We start from the raw sequence: 20,436 nt of genomic DNA, 5'->3' as shown, positions 1-20,436 counted from the left end.
CAAATAATTTTTTACAATGGTAAATATTGATTATTGTAGGCTGCCCCAAGTCACTTCTTGTAAGACAGGCAGCCATATAAATTTTATAAACAAATAAATAAATAGTAATGATGTATATTGGCATAGAAAAAGAATCAGGTAAAAGCAGAACATGCAATTTTGGGGGGCAACCTTTTGGGAAGTGGTTTTCCATTTTCTTTTTCCTAGGGCTGAGAGAAACTGACTGGTCCTATTTTACCCAGCTGACTTGGTGCCCAATGCAGGACTAAATTTTTTAGTCTTTCAGTTTCTACCAAGTATCTTTAACTACTACACTAAATTAGTTCTCACCAAAGAACTACAAACACAAAAATGGAAGAGTTCGGATGTTTAGTAACATAGAGAATATGAATAGAGGTATAAACTAATTCATAATCAATTTTCGGGTGAATTGCAAAAAAAGAATTTAAATAACGGAAACGAAGTTAGGCTTGATCTGGAATCTGTTCTATATAATCTGCACATAATCTAGATATAGCTACCCATTTGGCATCATCCATTCTCTTGATTAAATTACCATATTTTTTGGAGTATAGGATGCACTGGAGTATAAGACACACCTTAGTTTTTGGGGAGGAAAATAGGAAAAATAAATTCTGCCTACCAGGTATTCATCTGGCTAGCGTCCTTAATCTGGTCAGCTTCAACACATAAGTTTGCTGGTTTTTACCCCCTGGCTGGGGATAAAAACAGTTTCTAATGCACAGCTGATCATCGGAGAGAGAAGCAATGAGAAAAGCAGGCAAAATATGGAAGATCACTTCACTCGTTAGTGCTTCATTAGGTCTGAAAAACAGCTTCTAAAGCCCAGCTGATCATTGGAGGGAGAAGCAATGAGAAAAGCAGGCAAAGCATGGAAGATCGTTTCATTCGGTAGCACCTCATTAGGGCTGAAAAAAAGCTTCGAAAAAGCTACCATTGGAGTAGAAGACACACCCATTTTTTTAGGGGGGAAAGTATGTCTTATACTCTGAAAAATACGGTAAATCTGAATCCAGTCTCTCTGTATGTTAGCCTATGTTACAGCCACACAGCAGAAGCAATCATTTCAACTTAGGTAGCTCTTGTGCAATAAAGGTCATAATTGTGGGATTTCTCCTAACAAAATGCATACAATTGACTCCGAAAATGACCTTAACCTTCTAGGCCAAGAGACAACTTTGCAAACATAGATGATTACCGTCTAATCAAAGCACAATGGAGTCCTGTAGCCTTTAACCTCTTTATCCAGAAGCAATATCACTTTTCTGTGTTTTTAACAAGCAGCTTGAGAACTCAACATTATGCAGAAGTATGTATTTAAATATATATTTGGGTATGGCCCGTGACGCCTAGTGATTGTAAACAGATATCAGATTTAATCACAAAAAAATATCAAGAAGGAATTGAGAACAAACTTTTAATTGTCAGATCACTTGAGCAGCTCTGAGTATTTATAAGAAACAGAACAGCAGAAGTTTCACTGAAGTTTCTGAAAATAGACAAATCGGAGCACAAGAATTTGGAAGAATTAAAACACAATGACTGAAGAAAGCTGCTAGCATCCAACTTACTTATAATTTTCCTGCTTGGCAAGTTGTTATAGAGATGCTCAGCATTGATCTGTAAAGCTCGGTAAAATTCTTGACAGGGTTTGTCTCCTTTTTTTTTCAAGTGAGTTATAAGGTTTGATAGCCGACTATGAAGAGGAGCTTTGGGATTCCGAAACTGTAGAGAAAAAGTACTATTTAGATTGCAAGAACTAGATTTCACTGCCACAACTACCGTAGAATGTTAAAACAGTTCCCCATCTCATTTCTGCAGCACACAAAAGAGTACAACACTAGATTTGTAGCTTCTTCAAATGTGGTGTTGTTGTTAGTTGCGAAGTCCTGTCTGACCTATTGCGACCCCATAGACAATGTTCCTTCAGGCCTTCCTGTCCTCTACCATCCTAGGTGTGAGCTTAAATGGACTACACCATTTAAGCTCACGCCTACTGCTTTGGTGACTCCATCCAACCACCTTATTCTTCTTCTTTTGCCCTCGATCTTTCCCAGCATTAGGCTCTTCTCCAGTGAATCCTTCTTTCTCATTAGGTGGCCAAAGTACTTGAGTTTCATCTTCAGGATCTGTTCAAACTTATCAACAGATAAGTTTTTGTTAACACATACGCAAAATAGCAGAGGGACTCTTCATGTCTAAAGTATATTCTCTCCACCACCAGTTAAGTCAAGAGCTCTGAAGGTCACCTACCACGAGGAAGCCACATAGACCTTTGTGATTGGGCTTGCTTACCCAGTGATATCCATCATGAGTTGAGTAAGCAAGAAATGTCTGTCCACTATGGAGTTTATGGGAACAAAAGGTCAATCATTGATTCCAGAACTTTATGGCAATTCTCATAGACTCAAAGGCTCATTCTTCAGTTCCAGATAATAATTGGCAGTTCCAGAGAATAGTTGGATTCTATATTTTCAAAATTGCTTGATTGCCTGTTTATTTATTTATGAGTTACATCTTAAAGGGCAAATTCAAAACATCATACCGCACTTGATATAGTCCAACTTAATTATCTATATGTCTATAAGTCTATATTCACATTTTGATACTTTCTGTGGATTGAACTGAAAAGCCATAACCTATGCATCGGTTGGAAGCATTCAGGCTTGGAAGTGCATCTACATGTAAATCAGCTCATTCCTATTTTACACAGTAATGCAATTGTAATTTCCTTTGCTGGAGAAGATGTATGTGTACAGGTGCAAACAAGAGACAATTACACTACGAGTGCATTATGGAAGATTTTGTTTCAGATTGGATGTTCTGGCTGCAAACAGAGGGCAATCCCACTCAGAGGTCTACATGAATATTAACAAACACATGGATACGTCTCCTGCAGCTACAGAATAAGAATCCAAATAGTATGGGCATATGTTCATAGCATTTGGAAGTTTGATGCCATTTAGATAAATACTTTCTGATTAAAAGAGCTTTACTTGAAGGAGCTATGCAACAACCTATGAATTAAAAATATTTTCTTACCTTCCAGATGTTTTTCTGATGTGTCATTGAGTATTGCCACTTTTTGGCTTGGAGTAAAAATGATAGTAGCTCTCACATGTTCTTCTAAAAGAAATGTGCAATGCAATACAGAAACCCCTCCTAGCTTTTCTTTTAGATTTTTATCCAAGCCAGGTAGGGACTAATTTTACACAAGCAGCATAACAGGTCTTGGGGGAATCCTAATTTCCTGGATAAACCATCCTTGCCTTAGCAGGGATAATTAGCAGAGGAAGGAAAGAGTGAGATTTTCCCCAATCTGTATATATGCAAGAAACTACTTATTCTTTGTAACAGGGATCAGACATGATGATCTTCTGTTCACAACTAGTCTACCTTGCATTTTTTTCTGGTGACACCACTCTGGAACCTTGGTTCAAGGATGCATTTTGTTCTATTCAAAATGGAGGAACAGTTAGTGAAGATAAGGAAACTCACTCAGATGGCCAAACTGACTTCTCTGATCAGAGAAATGATATCTACTTTTTATTGCTGATTGAAAACCCTTCATGGACTTTTTGTCTAAGACAGAAAAAATCAATTTATGTATGGTTTTGAAGATTAGGCGGGGCAGATTATAGAAAGCAGACTGTCACTGTATAACTTTAGAGAAATTTATAAGTGTACTTGTAACAGCTTTAAAGAAGCCACTTCTTTGTATCTTTTTCGTCATGACCCGACAAATGCGTGCCCGACAACAGAGCGGCATCAAAACCGCGGTGATAAAACTGCGACGTCAACAGCGCGCCCACAAAGGCGTGCCGACAGAAGCGCAGTTAGGTTTAAGGTAAGGGTTACGGTAAGGGTTAGGGTTAGGTTTAGGGTTAGGTTCAGGGTTAGGTTTAGGGTTAGGTTTAGGGTTAGGTTCAGGGTTAGGTTTAGAGCGTGCTTCTGTCAACGCGCTGTTGTTGGCATGCTTCTGCACTGATTCGTCGGCGCTATTTTGAACTCGCGGTTTTCTCACCGCGGTTTCGTCGGTACGCTTTTGTCGAGTGCGCATTTGTTGGTGAACCCTTTTTCTTTTCTATACATCTTTTTCTTTCTCCCTTGCATTTTTAGCTTTCTCACTGATTTTTTTTCTTATTTATATACTTTGCACTCATTTTTACCTTTGTCTTTAAAACTTTTAATGCAATTATTATTATTTTTAAAAAAGAATTAATGTTATTCAGGACAAGCTTCAGAGTCAAGGACTTGTGAGCATGCCCGGGGCGGGGGGGAGATAATGCATACAGAGAATCAAAATCTCATGTACTGAAGTGCCTCATTCACTAAGAGAAGGAGTGTCAGGTTAATCTCTGGGTCCTGATTTTTCTTAACAGCAGAAACGAAATAATATTCTAGCCCACATGCAAAAACATGGGCTGAACTATTCTCATTCATAGCATCTATGTCCTTTTTTAAAAAAAGAAATCCTGCAGCTGTGACTAAAATAGCTGAGCTATTCTTCTAACCAATTATGCTGTGTGTGCTGCACCTTTGACAAACACCACTTACTCATGAGTCAATGATGCAGATATGAATAGAAATTATCCATTAACAGTGTATATATTAAGAGTGTTCATATCTGTTCTTGGAATTACCTTCATGATAACTATCAGACTTATAACTGGTATAAAGAGATGCCAATACTGAAATCTTGTGCACTTTTATTTAACAAACTTGAATGGAATTAAGCTACATAAATGATAAAAGAATGGCAGTTGGGTATTTTAAGATTCTATGCTGTGGCTTCATTAGTTACATAGGAACAAGTCTCAGATTTCAGACTCTTCATCTATAAAATCAATGTCTTCTAGAAGTATATGAATTGTTCAGTTTTTTAAACATATACTACAAATGTGATATGAGAACCACATTTGTACACTGGAAGGTTTTCATTTTGGCTTCTTATTCTTGGACCACTAGCAGTTATTGCTTTCTGGATCTTAACCCTTTCTCAGCCACATCCAGGGATATTATTGATTTAGAATTTAAAAAAAAAGAATTCAAGAATGCAACTGTAGCTGCATAAAATGAGCACAGAAAAAATAATATGTATCTGCAGACACCATTTTCTCTTGATTACCTTTTCAGCTTCTTTAATGGTGAGAATTTGGGGATAAACTCGATTTAGCTGAAGAATGATTTTATCAACCAGCTGTTCACTCAGTCTGCCATTGCTGGTTAGAAAAGCCGTGTCCTGTCGCAAACGATCACAATAAGTCTGATCTATAAAACAGAAACAGAAACAATAAAACCCAGATGATTTCTCTTAAGCATAGCTGAAATGGAAATGATGCATACTTCATTCTGACCATGTCCTTACAATGCTAATAAATTTCAGAGACACCTCGAAAGTATTTCATGTCATGAAGCTACATCCCTTCTTAGATATGTGCAACATTTAAAAGGGCAGGCCTTGGATTGCAATGCCACGGATGCCATATTGCCTGGGTTGACCCTTCCTGGAGGCTCCACTTAAGCTACTTACCCCATCAAACTTAAGAATGACCCTTTGCCCGAGTCAGTTGTGTATATGAGCCTCTCTAGAAGTATAATTGCTACTCAATTCGACACAGGATAAGCAATGCTGTGCTATCTCTATTGTGTTTGTATTACAAACATTAGGACCATTATAAGTGAGGAAGTCATAGGAAATGGGTTTCTTCTTTTAAATCCATTTTTGTAAACATATACAGGTTCAGGCTACTGTAGGTTGAATAATTGACATAATTAACAAAAGAAATTTTCTTGCCTATCAATTGTCTGGAAGGAAGCAGTGTTTCCTCATCTTTCCTTAATGAAATAAAATGCATTTCACAAATTAATAACATCACCCTACATAATATGTAAACTGATAAAATCAATTTATACATTTGAAAGATGGCTTAATCCAGGGGTCCCAACCCACAGTCTGTGGCCTGTTGGGAACCAGTCTGTGGAAGTGGCAGACACACATGCCTAGGGTGACCAGACATCCTGCATCTGGCGGGACAGGCACGCGTTTCAATAATTTTTCCCGCGTCCCGTCGCGTATTGAAAAAGTACCGATTTTCCAAAAGAAAGAAAATCAATTTTAAAAAGGACGCTGTGAAATTTTTTTTTTCTAAAGTGTTGTTCCTGATGTGGCCTTTAGAGGGCAGTGTTTCCCTCCCTCCCCTTTTGCGCGTGTGCGCGCCGACACACGCCGTTTTTCTGCAGGGAGAGCGATGGTAAGGAGGAGGTTAGGTCCTGGGCCAAGCAGCTCAGCCATCGGAAGTTTTTTTTTTCCCCTGCTTCTTTTGAGCACCACTCTTCTGCAGCCATGCCGTGCAAGCCGCTGTCAATCTGGTCTGGGTGAGCCGAGGGGAGGCAGGCAGGGTCCGGTTGGGAGAGGATGGTGATGGGGGTGACTTTTGAAAGGGTTGGGAGGCGTGGGGGAAGGCAATCGGGGAAAGGCTGCTTTGCAACTGCCAGCAAAGTCCCATCCCCCCCCCCGCTCTTGCCTTTCCTTCTGCTTGCAGCTTGATCCATCCCAGCAGAGGCTGAGCCCGCCTCTTATTTGGACCTCCTGCATCCCCCCCCAAAACGGAGCACCCCATTTCAAGCAACGAGGGGCACCAAGCAGGGCAGGGTTGCAAACACCCCCCTCCCCCCAAGGCTGTAGACGAAAGCTGCTCTCCAATGTCCCTCCCTGCCCTGCCTTCCCAGACCCAGAGCCATCTCTATGGAGGTCCTTTTTGGCTTTAACGTGAGGGGGGAACAGGGCGCGCCCAGGCACCTCTGCCCCTGAATCAGGAACGCTGGAGAAGCGGGTGCAGATCGCTGGCTTTTTAAATCAACTTTTTGGAAGGAGGATGGGAGGACGGATGGGGCAAGTACTAAAGGCATCCTGGCTGAAATCACTTTTAAAAAAAGCCATTTTTTAAAAATCCCACTTTTAAGGCGGTGAGCAGATCTAATGCTCCTTCCAACTCCCCACAACAGAGAAAGGGGGGGAAGTTAGGGAAGGAAGGAAAGAAGGAAGGAAAGGAAAGAAAGAGGGAAGGAAACAAGGAAGGAAGGAAAAGAAGGAAGGAAAGGAGGAAGGAAGAAAGGAAGGAAGGAAAGGAGAAAGGAAGGAAAGAAGGGAAAAAAAGAGTGACTGGCCTCATTTCATCCAAGCAGGTTTTCATGTCCAAAATGGGACTAGAAACTCCTGATTTCTTGTCTGGTGCCTGAACCATTAATGAAAAGAAGGACTAGGAGAGACATGATAGCAGTGTTTCAATATCTCAGGGGTTGCCACAAAGAAGAGGGAGTCAAACTATTCTTCAAGGTACGTGAGGGTAGAACAAGAAGCAATAGGTGGAAACTAATCAAGGAGAGAAGTTGTGAATGTTCCAACACTGGAAGTTTTTAAAAATATGTTGGATAACCATTTTTCTGAAATGGTGTAGGGTTTCCTTCCTAAGCAGGAGGTTGGACTAGAAGATCTCAAGGTGCCTTCCAACTCTGTTATTCTATTCTAACATATACTGTTTTAAAGAAGCACAGAGGGAACAATCTTCCAGGCTTTAGTGACCATCACTAAGTGTTGTAGCTTATGATTCTTGATGAATGTATTCTATTTTATTTTTCTTTATGTACACTGAGAGCATATTCACCAAAGACAAATTCCTTGTGTGTTTAGGAGTTTAGCTTCTCTCTCTTGAAAATGTAAGCTACCATAAGGCATTATAATGCAAGCTAGCCTTAGCTTTCAAACAGTTCATTTAGTGACCAAAGTTGCAATGGCATTGAAAAAAGGGACTGATGACCATTTTTCACACTTAGCGACCATTTTCACACTTAGCGACCATTGCAGCATCCTCATGGTCACGTGATCAAAATTTTGATGTTTGGCAACAGTTACAATTTATATTTGTAAATTGTAGTTATGTTGAAATAAAAAATATTACAATACTATTTTTGCGTTGTATGAAAATTTTTGTTGCTCCGTATAAATTTTTTAATCAAGCCTCCCCTCCCCCCCGGTCAAAGGTGTCCCTCTTTACCAATCTGAAAATCTGGTCACCTTACACATGCCTAATCATCCCCTCGCTACTGCCCTTACCGCTGCCAGTCAGGCTGGGGACCCCTGGCTTAATCTGTTCTAGTTACAAGTAGTCCAAGTTATAACCATTTAGTGATCATTCAAAATTCAACAGCATTGAAAAAAGTGACTTATGGCTGTTCCTTGCAGTTATGACCATAGCAGATCTCCAGGGCCATGTGATCAAAACCTTAGTGCCTGAAAATCAGCATGTATTTATGATGGTTGCAATATCCTAAGGTCATGGAATTGCTCTTTGCAACGTTTCTAGCTGATGAGGAAAGTCAATAGTGGGAAGCCAAATTCACTTAAAACCACATGGTTTACTTAAGAACTGCTGTAATTTACTATAACTATAGCAAACAAACAAACAAAATGATTTTAAAATTAGACGTGACTCACTTAATAACTGTTGTTGTTACTCTACTATTCTACTACTCTACTACAGCCCTAGGTCTGTTCTCTCAGCAAGTAGTATCTACAGGATATCACAAAGTCTGAAATTATAGATGCTTAAATGAATTAAATCTTCTATTAGATTCCATTATAGAAACCGAGGGTGAACCACAGTTATTTCTCTGAAAGAGAAGGACATGTTTTTAAAAGCAATGATTCGTTATCAAACATATTAGCTTAATTAAAACAAAATTAATCTACAAAAGTAGATTAATTCTAAGAGAATCTGAAGGTTTTCATAGAACTGAAAAATGCATGAAGCTTACAAGGTTTCATGTAATAGCAATAGCAATAGCAGTTAGACTTATATACCGCTTCATAGGGCTTTCAGCCCTCTCTAAGCAGTTTACAGAATCAGCATATTGCCCCCAACAACAATCCGGGTCCTCATTTTACCCACCTCAGAAGGATGGAAGGCTGAGTCAACCCTGAGCCGGTGAGATTTGAACAGCCGAACTGCAGTCAGCTGAAGTAGCCTGCAGTGCTGCATTTAACCACTGCGCCACCTCGGCTCTAGTTTCTTGCATATATACAGATTGTTGTCAAATGCAACATTTCCAACAAACCAGATTTAATGTCTGCAATTTGATGTATTAAATGTATCATTTGCCTCAATATTCTGCTTTTTATTTATTTACTTATGCTTCCCATTAGTTCAACAAAAGGCAAGAAAATAATCACTACTATACTGGGATTGGGTAATTGGAAAGTATGGTTTAATATTATACCCAATATAATGTATTATACTCAATATAATGTGCAGTCCCATGGACTGCAAGGCGATCAAACCGGTCAGTCCTAGAGGAAATCAACCCTGGCTGCTCTTTAGAAGGCCAGATCCTGAAGATGAAACTCAAATACTTTGGCCACCCAATGAGAAGGAAGGACTCCCTGGAGAAGAGTCTAATGCTGGGAAAGATTAAGGGCAAAAGAAGAAGGGAACGACAGAGAATGAGGTGGCTGGATGGAGTCACCGAAATAGTAGGGTGAGCTTAAATGGCCTCCAGAGGATGGTAGAGGACAGGAAGGCCTGGGGGAACGCTGTCCATGGGGTCCTGATGGATCGGACATGACTTTGCAACTAACAACAACAACAATATAATGTGCTCAATAGTCTGATTTTGTTTAGTATCAGAAGGTTATCCCTAGTTATGCCAAAATACACATATCTTGTTCATGCAATCACATATTTGATTGATATTAACAAGCAATAAAATGTGTAAATATATTGCTTAAAATGGTTTTAAAAGCCACATGTAAAAGACACAACCAACATTTCATCAAAAGACTAAATCCAAATAATCAACCATATTTTCACAAAAGGAAGACAAACACAGTAAAAACGTCATTTTACATCAAAGAAGAAACAACTAATTTACCTCTTTATTGTATTCTTGTAAAATCTAAGTTATTCCATAAAGTCTAAGAAATAAAGAGCTCATAAAAATCAAAGAATATTGTATGTAATAGGGGTCCCCAATACCTGGGCCATAGACCACTATTGGGCCAGGAGCTGTTTGGAACCAGGCTGCAGAAGCAGCAGGCAAGAGCGTGCACCCCCACTTGTGCAAGCAGTGGGGGATCATGGGCACATGCACTCTTTTAGCATGAGCAGTGGGACTGAACTATCCCCTCCCCCTGCCTGCTGGTCTGCACACAACCAAAAAGGTTGGGGAACTTGGTACATAACACCTACATTACAATAAAATAATAGTATTTAAAACAAGATTTAAATTGTGATTTAAATTGTGATTTAAATCATGATTTAAATCATGATTCAAATCAAGATTTAAATCGAGATTTAAATCATGATTTAAATCGTTATTTAAATCACTAGTAAAATGGCTTGATTTAAATCAACTTGATTTCAATCATAATTTTTAAAGAGCAAGTGTCATCTCTATCCCACAGTGGCTCCTCCTCTGACCCGTTGATGACCCACCGACAGAACCCACCGACAGAATGGTTCGCCCACATAACACCGATCCTCCGTGAGCTGCGCTGGCTACCTGTTGATCTCCGGGTGCACTTCAAGGTCCTACTTACCACTCACAAAGCGCTCCATGGTAGTGGATCTGGCTATTTGAGAGACCGCCTTCTGCCAATTACCTCCCTGCGTCCCATCAGATCGCACAGGGTAGGCCTCCTCCGAATTCCATCCGCCAGTCAGTGCCGACTGGCGACTACGCGGAGGAGAGCCTTCTCAGTTGCAGCTCCGACGCTATGGAACAATCTCCCCATGGAGATCCGCACCCTCACCACCGCCCAGGCCTTCCGCATGGCCCTTAAGATCTGGCTATCCCGTCAGGCCTGGGGATAAAAAATGTTAGTTCGTCCCCTCCCGAATGATGAATGAATGTTGTGCTCTATTTTTAATATTATGTATTGTCTTATGTTTTTTGTCTTTTTACCCCCTTCCCCGTGTTTTGTAAGCCGCCCTGAGTCCCCTCAGGGAAAAGGGCGGCCTATAAATTATAATAAACATTCTAAACATTCTAAACATTCTAAACATTCTAAACCAATATTACAGAATATACAGCCTCATGCTATATAGCTAAGCTCCATTTCACACTGAATAAACTAAATTATTAATGTATCTTAAATAGAAATATACCTTTAGATATATTTTTACCCCAAAAGCATTTTATTAAAATAAATTTGATAAAATAAAATAAAAAATCCAATTTAAATTTTAAAAAATCAATTTAAATTTAAAAAATATAACTTTTTTATTTTTTTTAAAAAATCTTCAATTTTTATCCACTCTGTTTAAAACTATTAGTAACAATGAAATAATAATATCATCTGACATTTAAATGAATTATAGTTACAATGAATGCATTGTGGGAGAGTGGCCCATCAGAGTTTGACAGATTTGTGCTACAATGTAGTGTCTAGAAACTATTGCACTCCCACACATACAACTAAAAGCATGGTTCTGGTATGTAGATGACACCTTTGTCATAATAAAAGAAGGAACAACTAGACAAGGCACATGAAACAAACACATCTTCAAAGAAATAAAATTCACAAAGGAGGAATCAACATACCACCACCCACACTAATCAAGTGTTCCACTACCAAAGTAACAACCCAACCTCCCACAAGAGGAGCTATGTAAGAACATTATTCATACAAGCACATATGCATTTCAGTAACTCAGAACACCAGAAAAAGGAAACAGACTGTCTACACAACTTCTTTTAACAAAACGTATACCCACACAACTTTGTGAAAAAGTGCCTGACTTCACCCACTACAGCACAGCACAAGCTATGAAAAGGAAAACCGTACCATGGATTAAAAAAAAATCTCAGACAGACTATTACAACCACATGACATCATGAGCACAGAAACAACTAAAACACTTCAAAAATAAAACCACATTTAATGTATATACTATTCAGAGAGACAGTAAAAATGTTAAGTAAGAAACAAAATATATAAAACACATCCTCTCAAACACCCTATATCCAGATAAGCCGGGCCTAATACTAGACAAACAAGTCCAAACCAATATCCTAATCAAGGAAATACCAAGAAGAAACTATTCCAATACTGGAAAGGCAAACTACTGTATATAAACAGGAAGCAAACTCTCAAATCACTAGCACTGATTTGGTAATGAGATGTCTGCAAGCAAATAACCATGCTCAGAGAGCCCCAATCTAAGATAACTATTCCATGTTAACAGAAAATAAATTGGAGAAAAGAACTAGTATCTTTTCAAGTAAACACAGTGTATCACTAAATACCATGTCAGTAAGTAACCCAAAGAAATGAATAATTCAGCTATTTTTGTTTATGGACAAGAGGAAAACTGACAAAGGAAAATGCTCTTTATTTTGGCTTTGACAGAGATGATAAAGTGCTCTTTTGCACAAAGCAGGCAATTATGAAACTCAGAATGACTACTGAATTGCCAGGTCATTATGATAACTGCAGGTGTTTAAGGCCCAACCCACCTCCTCCTTTCCTTATTTCTTTGAAAGAATCAGACAAATCCATACAAATGGAGGATTTGATTGCTGCTGGCAGCAAAATTATAAGGTATTATTATATAAGGCATCATTATTTGAAAGAAAGCAGTTATGAAACTGTTAAAACTTAGGCAACTTTTCAGACCCAGATTGGGAAGCAAGAAAGGCTCCCAATTTCTGATTGTTGAGATTTCTGCAGTTTCTGATCATCACAGGGGAAGCAAGCAACAAGGAAAAGCTGTTTCCTTGCCTTTTGCAAGGTCCTCAGTTTGGCAAAGTTGGAACTGGGCTACTACATTAAATTGGAACATGCTGTTATCTAGTATGAGCAACTCTTATTTTACAGAGACTGGAAATTTATTAGTAAAGGAAAAGAAAAATGTAACAGTAAAGTCCACAAGCCCACTGGACTTGGGTAGCCAAATTTCTTTGGCTAGGGAGCAAGGTGAATCCATAATACCTTATGGAAATGTTTTGATTTGACCATACAATTGTTTGGTTTAGACATAAAAAGTGTATGAACAATGGATGGCAAATCTGAAAAAAAAAATTATAAGGAAGGAACCCTGGCTTTTTACCAGCTTTGTGTTGTACAAAAAAAAGGGGGGGCTATTGTACATTGCAGTTTGTTTGTTTATTTTTTATTTAGTTTGTCACTCATGTACAAGATAATAAGAATAAAAATAAACATGAATAAAAACATAGGAAATGGGTAGAAATAACGTGACCCGTCAAAACCGTGGTCCACTAAAGCGCGCCCGATTAAAGCGCGTACCTGACGTCATCAGCAGCGCGACAAATACGACTGCGGAGAAAAAAGGGCGCTTTAAAAAAGCGCTTTTAAAGCAAGCCGATTCACATAAAGGTAAGGGTTAGGTTTAGGGTTAGGGTTAGGGTTACGTTAAGCGTTAGGGTTAGGGTTAGGGTTAGGGTTAGGTTAAGGGTTAGGGTTACGTTAAGCGTTAGGGTTAGGTTTAGGGTTAGGTTAAGGGTTAGCGTTAGGTTTAGCGTTAGGTTAAGGGTTAGGTATAGGGTTAGGTTTAGGGTTAGGTTAAGGGTTAGGCTTAGGGTTAGGTTTAGGGTTAGGTTTGGGGGGGTTAGGTTTAGATTTACGCGTTAATTTTAAGTTTACCGTTCACAGTGTGGTTTTCGTCGCGCTGTGATGACGTCACATACGCGCTTTCGTCGAGCGCGCTTTAGTCTACCGTGGTTTTGTGGTGGAACCAGAAATAAATGGGGATAGTAAGACAGGGACGTTAGGCATGTTGGTGCGCTTATGCATGCCCCTACTTAATCATAGAACTAGCAATTTTTGGATTGTGCTCCCTGAAACTGGAGTCTACCGCTACCTACAGATATTCCAATAAATCCAATAAATAAACAAATAATTTTCACTCTACTTTTCTGTTTTACCACATCACAGATAAAAGTCTAAGATGGAGAGAGTTGAGAGAATATACAACAACTCAGAACTGCTCCCCAAATTTCACTGCCTTTTTCCTTAATGACTTTAAAAAAAAACCAAGCATGTGTTCTCAGAAATACAACAACACAACACCAAAGTCAATTCTGATTAAGAAACACCTTCAGATTATTATGAATGCTAGACACAGATAAATTGATCTAAAGGTAGTTCTGAAGGACAGCACTGAGAAGTTTAAAAAAATTAAAATTCTAAATGGGCAATTTGTGGACATGTTAAAAAACAGCCATTCACCTCAGAATAAAATCAAGCCTTCATAAAAGTGTTAAAATCACTATCTGAAATGTCCCCTCGTGGGTGACTGAATTGTTATGCCTATTTTTGGAATACTGTTAAACCATGTGATAGGAAAGCTATTTGGTGCTGCTTATTATAGATACTTCAGGTCAGGACATACATATAATTTTGGCTTTCAAAGGACCACATAAAAAGCTAATAAGTGCATCATGTGATTTCCTTCAGTGTCTCTCATCTTAGAACATCTAAAAGGATTATTGTTTGCCATCAATCAAATGACAACGTGCATCCCAGACACTCAGCAGTACATCCTGCTTCAGCTCTCCTTTTAAAGTCCCACAGGACATGAATCTGGCAAGAGCAGCTTTTCTTGCCAAGTTCATTCTGCCCTTCTTACACTTGAAGTAGTACAAGCATTTCATACTTCCTTTTCGCGCCTAGGATCAGCCACAGGGTGTAGTCTGATGGGCGAAGTTATTCCATGTGATTTGGTTGCAAGCAGATCTGAACCCAAGTCACACCCATGTCCTAATTGAGCTTTCTACACAACAGCTCAGAAAGACCCATACATCTATGGATTCACAACCCCCTGTGCGTACTACTACAGGTAGCCCTCAACTTACAAACATGACTGAGCCCAAAATTTTCATTGCTACGCAAGACAGTGAGTTTTGCCCCATTTTATGAAATTTAGTGACTCACTGCAATTGTTAAGTTAATAACACTGTTGTTAAGTGAACCTGGCTTCCCTATTGACTTTGCTTATTAGAAGGTCCCAGAAAGTGATCACATGAGCTGCAGTGGCACAGTGGTTAGAGAGCAGTACTACAGGCTACTTCTGCTGATCATCTGCTGTCTCCAGTTTGGCAGATCAAATCTCACCAGGTTCAAGGTTTACTTAGCCTTCCATCCTTCTCAGGTGAGTAAAATGAGGACCCAGATTGTTGGGGGCAATAGGTTGACTCTGTAAACTGCTTAGAGAGGGCTGTAAAGCACTAGGAAGCTGTATATAAGTCTAAATGCTATTGCTATGACTCCAAGGCACTGCAACGGTCATAAATACCAGCCTGTTGCCAATCTAAATTTTGATCATGTGACCATGGGAATGCTGCAATGGTTGTGTGAAAAATGGTCATAGGTCACTTTTTTCAATGCCATTGTAATTCTGAACTTTTATTAAATGAATGGTTGTAAATCAAGGACTGTGTTAAAAATGTACAAACTCTATCCTATTTTAACATTACAGTAGCTATTAGAATTGTGCAACTTTTCCAATTTGATCCTGAACTGGGTGTTTCAAAATGCATTGGAGCATATTTTTCTAAATCTGTTCAGATGGGGTCTCAAGAGAGATTAAGAGCCAAAATGAAGAAAATTCACATGCAGTTAAATGCAACCAATTTTTTTTATCACTAGAGCTTTGCCTCTTGACCAGGGGTTCAAGAGGGGTGTTGCTTTTTAGGCTAGCAAGTTCTGCAGCCTGAATGTTCTGAAAGCCCCTGCGCTGCAGACAACTCATTAAAGCAGCCCTTTCTCTTTCCAGGAGCACATAGTTGTTTTACTGAGTCAAAGGCGTAGTTTATACTCAGTGCCACAGGACAGCCAAGCACTGCAAACAAGGCCTCAATTCTCTTACCATACCATCATTGCCCTAGTTTCTAGAAAACAGATTTCTGACAAGAGTTAGGAAAAAGAACACAACATTTTCTCTGAATTCTTTCTCTAAAAGGAGTTCCATTGAAGTGGCTTCCATGGTTACAATGCATAATAAGCCACTTCAACCTTCTAGAAGACCATGAAATGTGACTCTTCCCACCGAGCATTGAACTAGGATGGGGGCTGAGCCAGGAGACTGATAGGGGTTAGCATGGCCCCAGGTGGGAAGGATTGTTCTGGTTTTATTCTCTTTTTATTGGCTATGGTAGGAGAGATAGTTCTTTAAATAAATATATCAATTGAATCAATTAATCAATAAAAGCCACCCCTTCCAGCCAGTCTATATATCCTATCCTGTGGTGGGATTCAATGTTTTTTACTACTGGTTCTGTGGCGTCGCTTGGTGGGCATGGCAGGGGAAGGATACTGCAAAATATCCATTCCCACCTCACTCTGGGGTGCTACCAGTTCTCCAGAACCTGTCAGAACCTGCTGAATTTCACCCCTGATTCTATCCTATTTAAATTTAGCGTGACCCGTCAAAAGCGCGGACGCCAAAAGCGCGATCGACAAAATCGCGCCTTTGACGTCATCACAGCGCGACGCAAAAGATCGAAAAATTCAAATAAAAATTAATAAAAATTAAATTAAAGCAAGCCGATTCACATAAAGGTAAGGGTTAGGGTTAGGGTTAGGGTTAGGGTTAGGTTAAGGGTTAGGGTTAGCTTTAGAGCGTTAGCGTTAGCGTTAGGGTTAGGATAAGGGTTAGCGTTACGTTTTTCCTTACTTTAACGGTTAGGTTTAGGGTTAGGTTAAGAGTTAGGGTTAGGGTTAGGTTTAGGGTTAGGTTTGGGGGGGTTAGGGGAAGGTTTTAGCTTTATTTTTACATTTTTTCGATCTTTTTCGTCGCGCTGTGATGACGTCACAGCGCGCTTTTGTCGAGCGCGATTTTGTCCTACGCGCTTTTGTGGTGGAACCAAATTTATCACATTCTCTTTAGAAGTAATTGAAAGTGGCACCATCTTACCTAGCCTACTTCTGTTCCTTGACCAAGTTAGCAACCAATTTGCTGCTTAAGAAACAGCAAAAATAAAATGGCATTCACCATTCTACTTACAAATACCTGCTGGACAAGGTGGAGAATTTGACAGGATAAGTGAGACCTGCCTGATGATAATAAGAGAGTTCAAAGAGATACTCAAGTTCAAAGAGATACTCAGATGATCAGAAAAAGGGGGAATAACATCTAAGAAGCAGACAAGAAGGAAGCAAATGTTCCGGAGTAGTTTTTCTCAACCTTAGAAACTTTAAGGTGTCTGGACTTCAATTCCTAGCATGCAATTCTAGAAGTTGAAGTCCGCACATCTTAATCTTGCTAAGGATAAAAAACACTAAGATAGAAAAGGACGAGAGAACAAGATGATTCCGCATGAATGCTTATGCAGAATGAAAATCACAGTATGTAATATTTTGCAGGCGACTTGAGCTGACTGCTAGCTGCAGTTCAGCAGATCGAATCTCACCAACTCAAGATTGACTCAGCCTTCCATCCTTCCGAGGTGGGTAAAATGAGGACCCAGATTGTTGGGGGCAATAGGCTGACTGTGTAAACCACTTAGAGAAGGCTGTAAAAGCACTATGAAGTGGTATATAAGTCTAAGTGCTATTTCTATGTGCCGGGAGGCAAGGAAAGGAAGGAATGATTCAATGGAAACTATAAGGAACCCAGAGCAGCCTTTTCAAATGGGCAACTCTTCAGGATTATGGAAAGAATGTTTCATTAGAATTGTAGCAATTCTATTTTCCAGTTCTTAGCAACGTTTAAGAATCACCCTCGAAGAAATTCAGAGACCTCGCTAAAACTGTAGTTCTAGCTACCAATAGTAAAAGGCCAATGGCTGGAATACCTTTGAATCCTCTGCATGTTAAGTGATGTTTGGTATAATAGGGTTAACTATGACTGCTATAGTAAAAGTTTCTGTGAGGGGTATTGGCAAAAGTATAGATGTAGTGACTCTGCTACCATCTCAGTGAGTCATACATGCATGACTCACTCGACGCAAAGCCACATACTAACTGGGTATTTCATTACCACCCATGTAATATTTATTGTTAAGGTATGCCTATGCAACGACAACATTTAGGTTAAATCGATTTAAAGTACCGTATTAAACTGGGAATATACAGAGACTGCAAATCATACAAAACACAAGTTTGAAACCTACGAGTCTCGGATCGGCAGTTTTATACAAACTTACTCTTGCTTCACACCCATTTAAAACCTGCACCGAGGACGCCCCTGCCTGTGCTGAGCGCTCCGAAGTGCCTCGGAGTAAACTCTGCGGAATTCCGCTAAACGCTTTTCCTGCCTGGAATCGGTGCGAACTTGGGAGATGTTCGGAACGCTACCGCACCGCGCGACACCCACAAAGGCGTTAAGAGACCGAACTTCGCGGTCTCGCAAGTGGGTTTCCCCGACTCAGGCGGGTCCTGCCCTTCTGCGCCCCCTGCAGCCGAGAGTCGGCGGCGCTGACGGGCGTCTGTCTTCCCTCCGCTCGGCTGGCTGGGAAAGGAGCTACTGACCTGGCATTATGGCGGCAAGGCGAGCCGGTGTGGCGAGGCAGGAAGCGTCTTTGTCCCGCGGCTGGCGAGCCCTCCCTTCCGAGCTGCCCCGAGGGCGTCTCGAGCCTTCCCGAGAGGCTAGGAGGCCCTCCAGCTGCGCGGCTCTGATTATAGGCCGGCCTCGTCCCCGTGCCTTTCCTGCAAGTCTGTCAGAAGCTGCGGAGGAGGAAGTGGGATAGGAGCCGCCGCCCGGCCAGCAAGTTTCTTTCCTCCCCGCTTGTCCTTTGAAGACTTGGCCAGGGGATTGGAAAAGCCGAGTCGAAACTCTCGCATTCCGCCTCGCGGCTGGTTCTAAAGCGCTGCTGCTTGGATCTACACACAGAGACACACACACACACAAACAGAAACGGACACACAAACAGAAACGGTATTCTGCTCCTTGGCCGGAGCTTGTTTAAGTCTCCGTATGTAGCAGGATCCATGAAAATGGCAGGCGATTAAGATAACTCTCGGCCTGTCAGCGGGCAACTGCGGCTGGATTGGGGGGGGGGTGTGTCGCTCTTAGAACCTACTTTTTAAGAAGTGCACCCCCCCCTCTAAAAAGCCATTAGAAAGGCATCTGTGTCTGAATACAAAACCAGCAGTTCTTAGGCCTTTTTAGAATAGAATTCTTTATTGGCCAAGTGTGATTAGACACACAAGGAGTTTGTCCTCACAGTGTACATACAAGCAATAAGTGATACATCTGGTTTTTTTTTTTCAAATGTACAATGAATTTGCAAGAACGAAGCAGGAGCCCATAGAATGAGCCTCACAATGTGCATGGAATATAAAAACCGTCGTACTCCGACCATTCTGCCTTTGCTGTCTGAGAAGCATTTATCCAAGTCCAGGGATATGCCAAGGATTAAATTGGGGTCCCCTTGAATCAGAGGACTGTTTGAGTTCAATAGGGCACTTGCTGAGTTATGCCCAGTGGTTGGAATGATACAGATGTTGCTCTGCATGTGTATGTTGGGAGCTCTTGAATCTGATCAAATTTGGAGCCTCTAATTGCAATTGTATGGATTCTTTTTTTCCCCTTCCTTCCATTCAATTGTATCCAATTCTTGGACACTACTTGGACAAGACTTTACAGTTTTTGGGCAAGGCTTGTCAGAAGTGGTTTGCCATTGTTTCATCAGTAGGGCTGAGAGAAAGTGACTGGCCTTAAGGCCACCCACCTGACATTGTGCCCAAGGCAAGACTAAACGTCACCATCTCAATTTCTAGCCTGATTACTTATGCACTACATTAAACTGGCTTCAGGGCTAATGTTGAATTAACATCACCATTTCATTATTGTGGATGCTTTAACTTTGACCAACATGTAATGAAACAAACAATGGTAAAGGAATCCATTGAGAAGAGCACTCTTATTAAAGGGCTCCTGCTCTTCTCTTCACATGAGGTGATGATAATGCCTGAAATGGAAGGTTTCTGGACAGATTACAACATTGTTTAATTAAATGTTTCTAAAACATAATAGGCGGCTGGGCTGTTCAAATAAACATTGAAGAAAAACATAGGGATTTTAATTTGGACAAGTTCTTCTCTGTAGGATATTTAAATCTGATTTATAGTAACTTTCTCCCAGGTTTTTCCTTTCTTTTTTCCTCCAAACTTTTATGACCAATAGTCATAAAAACCTTTGCCTGAAGATACAAGGAGGATTAAGGTGGATCAGATTTGTGTTTGCAAATCTGGCTCATTCATCCAAATTGAATTTGTATAGATTATTTCCTGACATGAAATACTGTAATATTGTCTTCCTGCCTGGGCAATCCCATAGAATTCAGTGGAAATCTTTTCAAACAAGATCACAGTTTGACCTTGGGTTCAACTTCTTGACCATACTAGAATACAATTGAATTTTGGAAATTAAGAGCATATAATAACCAGAACAT

At 40.2% G+C, this 20,436-nt stretch overlaps 1 protein-coding gene across 3 annotated transcripts in view; it reads right to left on the bottom strand.

The window, feature by feature from the left end:
- The window catches only part of CARD19 (caspase recruitment domain family member 19), a 33,929-nt gene that overhangs the window by 10,587 nt on the left and 2,906 nt on the right, over positions 1 to 20,436 (bottom strand). For 2 of the 3 annotated variants that reach the window (XM_014061335.2, XM_014061337.2), the window contains exons 2-3: positions 5,150 to 5,292; positions 1,593 to 1,746 (exon numbers count right to left, since the gene is read on the bottom strand). In XM_014061335.2, the coding sequence (XP_013916810.1) occupies positions 1,593 to 1,746; positions 5,150 to 5,292 (297 nt within the window). Of the gene's footprint in view, positions 1 to 1,592; positions 1,747 to 5,149; positions 5,293 to 18,511; positions 18,848 to 20,436 lie in introns of those variants that run through there. The other variant, XM_014061336.2, reaches the window with a different exon arrangement.

The sequence above is a fragment of the Thamnophis sirtalis genome, unplaced genomic scaffold (assembly GCF_051295495.1).
Source record: "Thamnophis sirtalis isolate CommonGarterSnake01/CBP01778 unplaced genomic scaffold, rThaSir2_p1.2 scaffold_3, whole genome shotgun sequence".
NCBI classification, from domain to species: Eukaryota; Metazoa; Chordata; class Lepidosauria; order Squamata; family Natricidae; genus Thamnophis; species Thamnophis sirtalis.
Note: the sequence above shows the minus strand (reverse complement) of the source record. Positions and strands in the feature narration are given on the sequence as shown.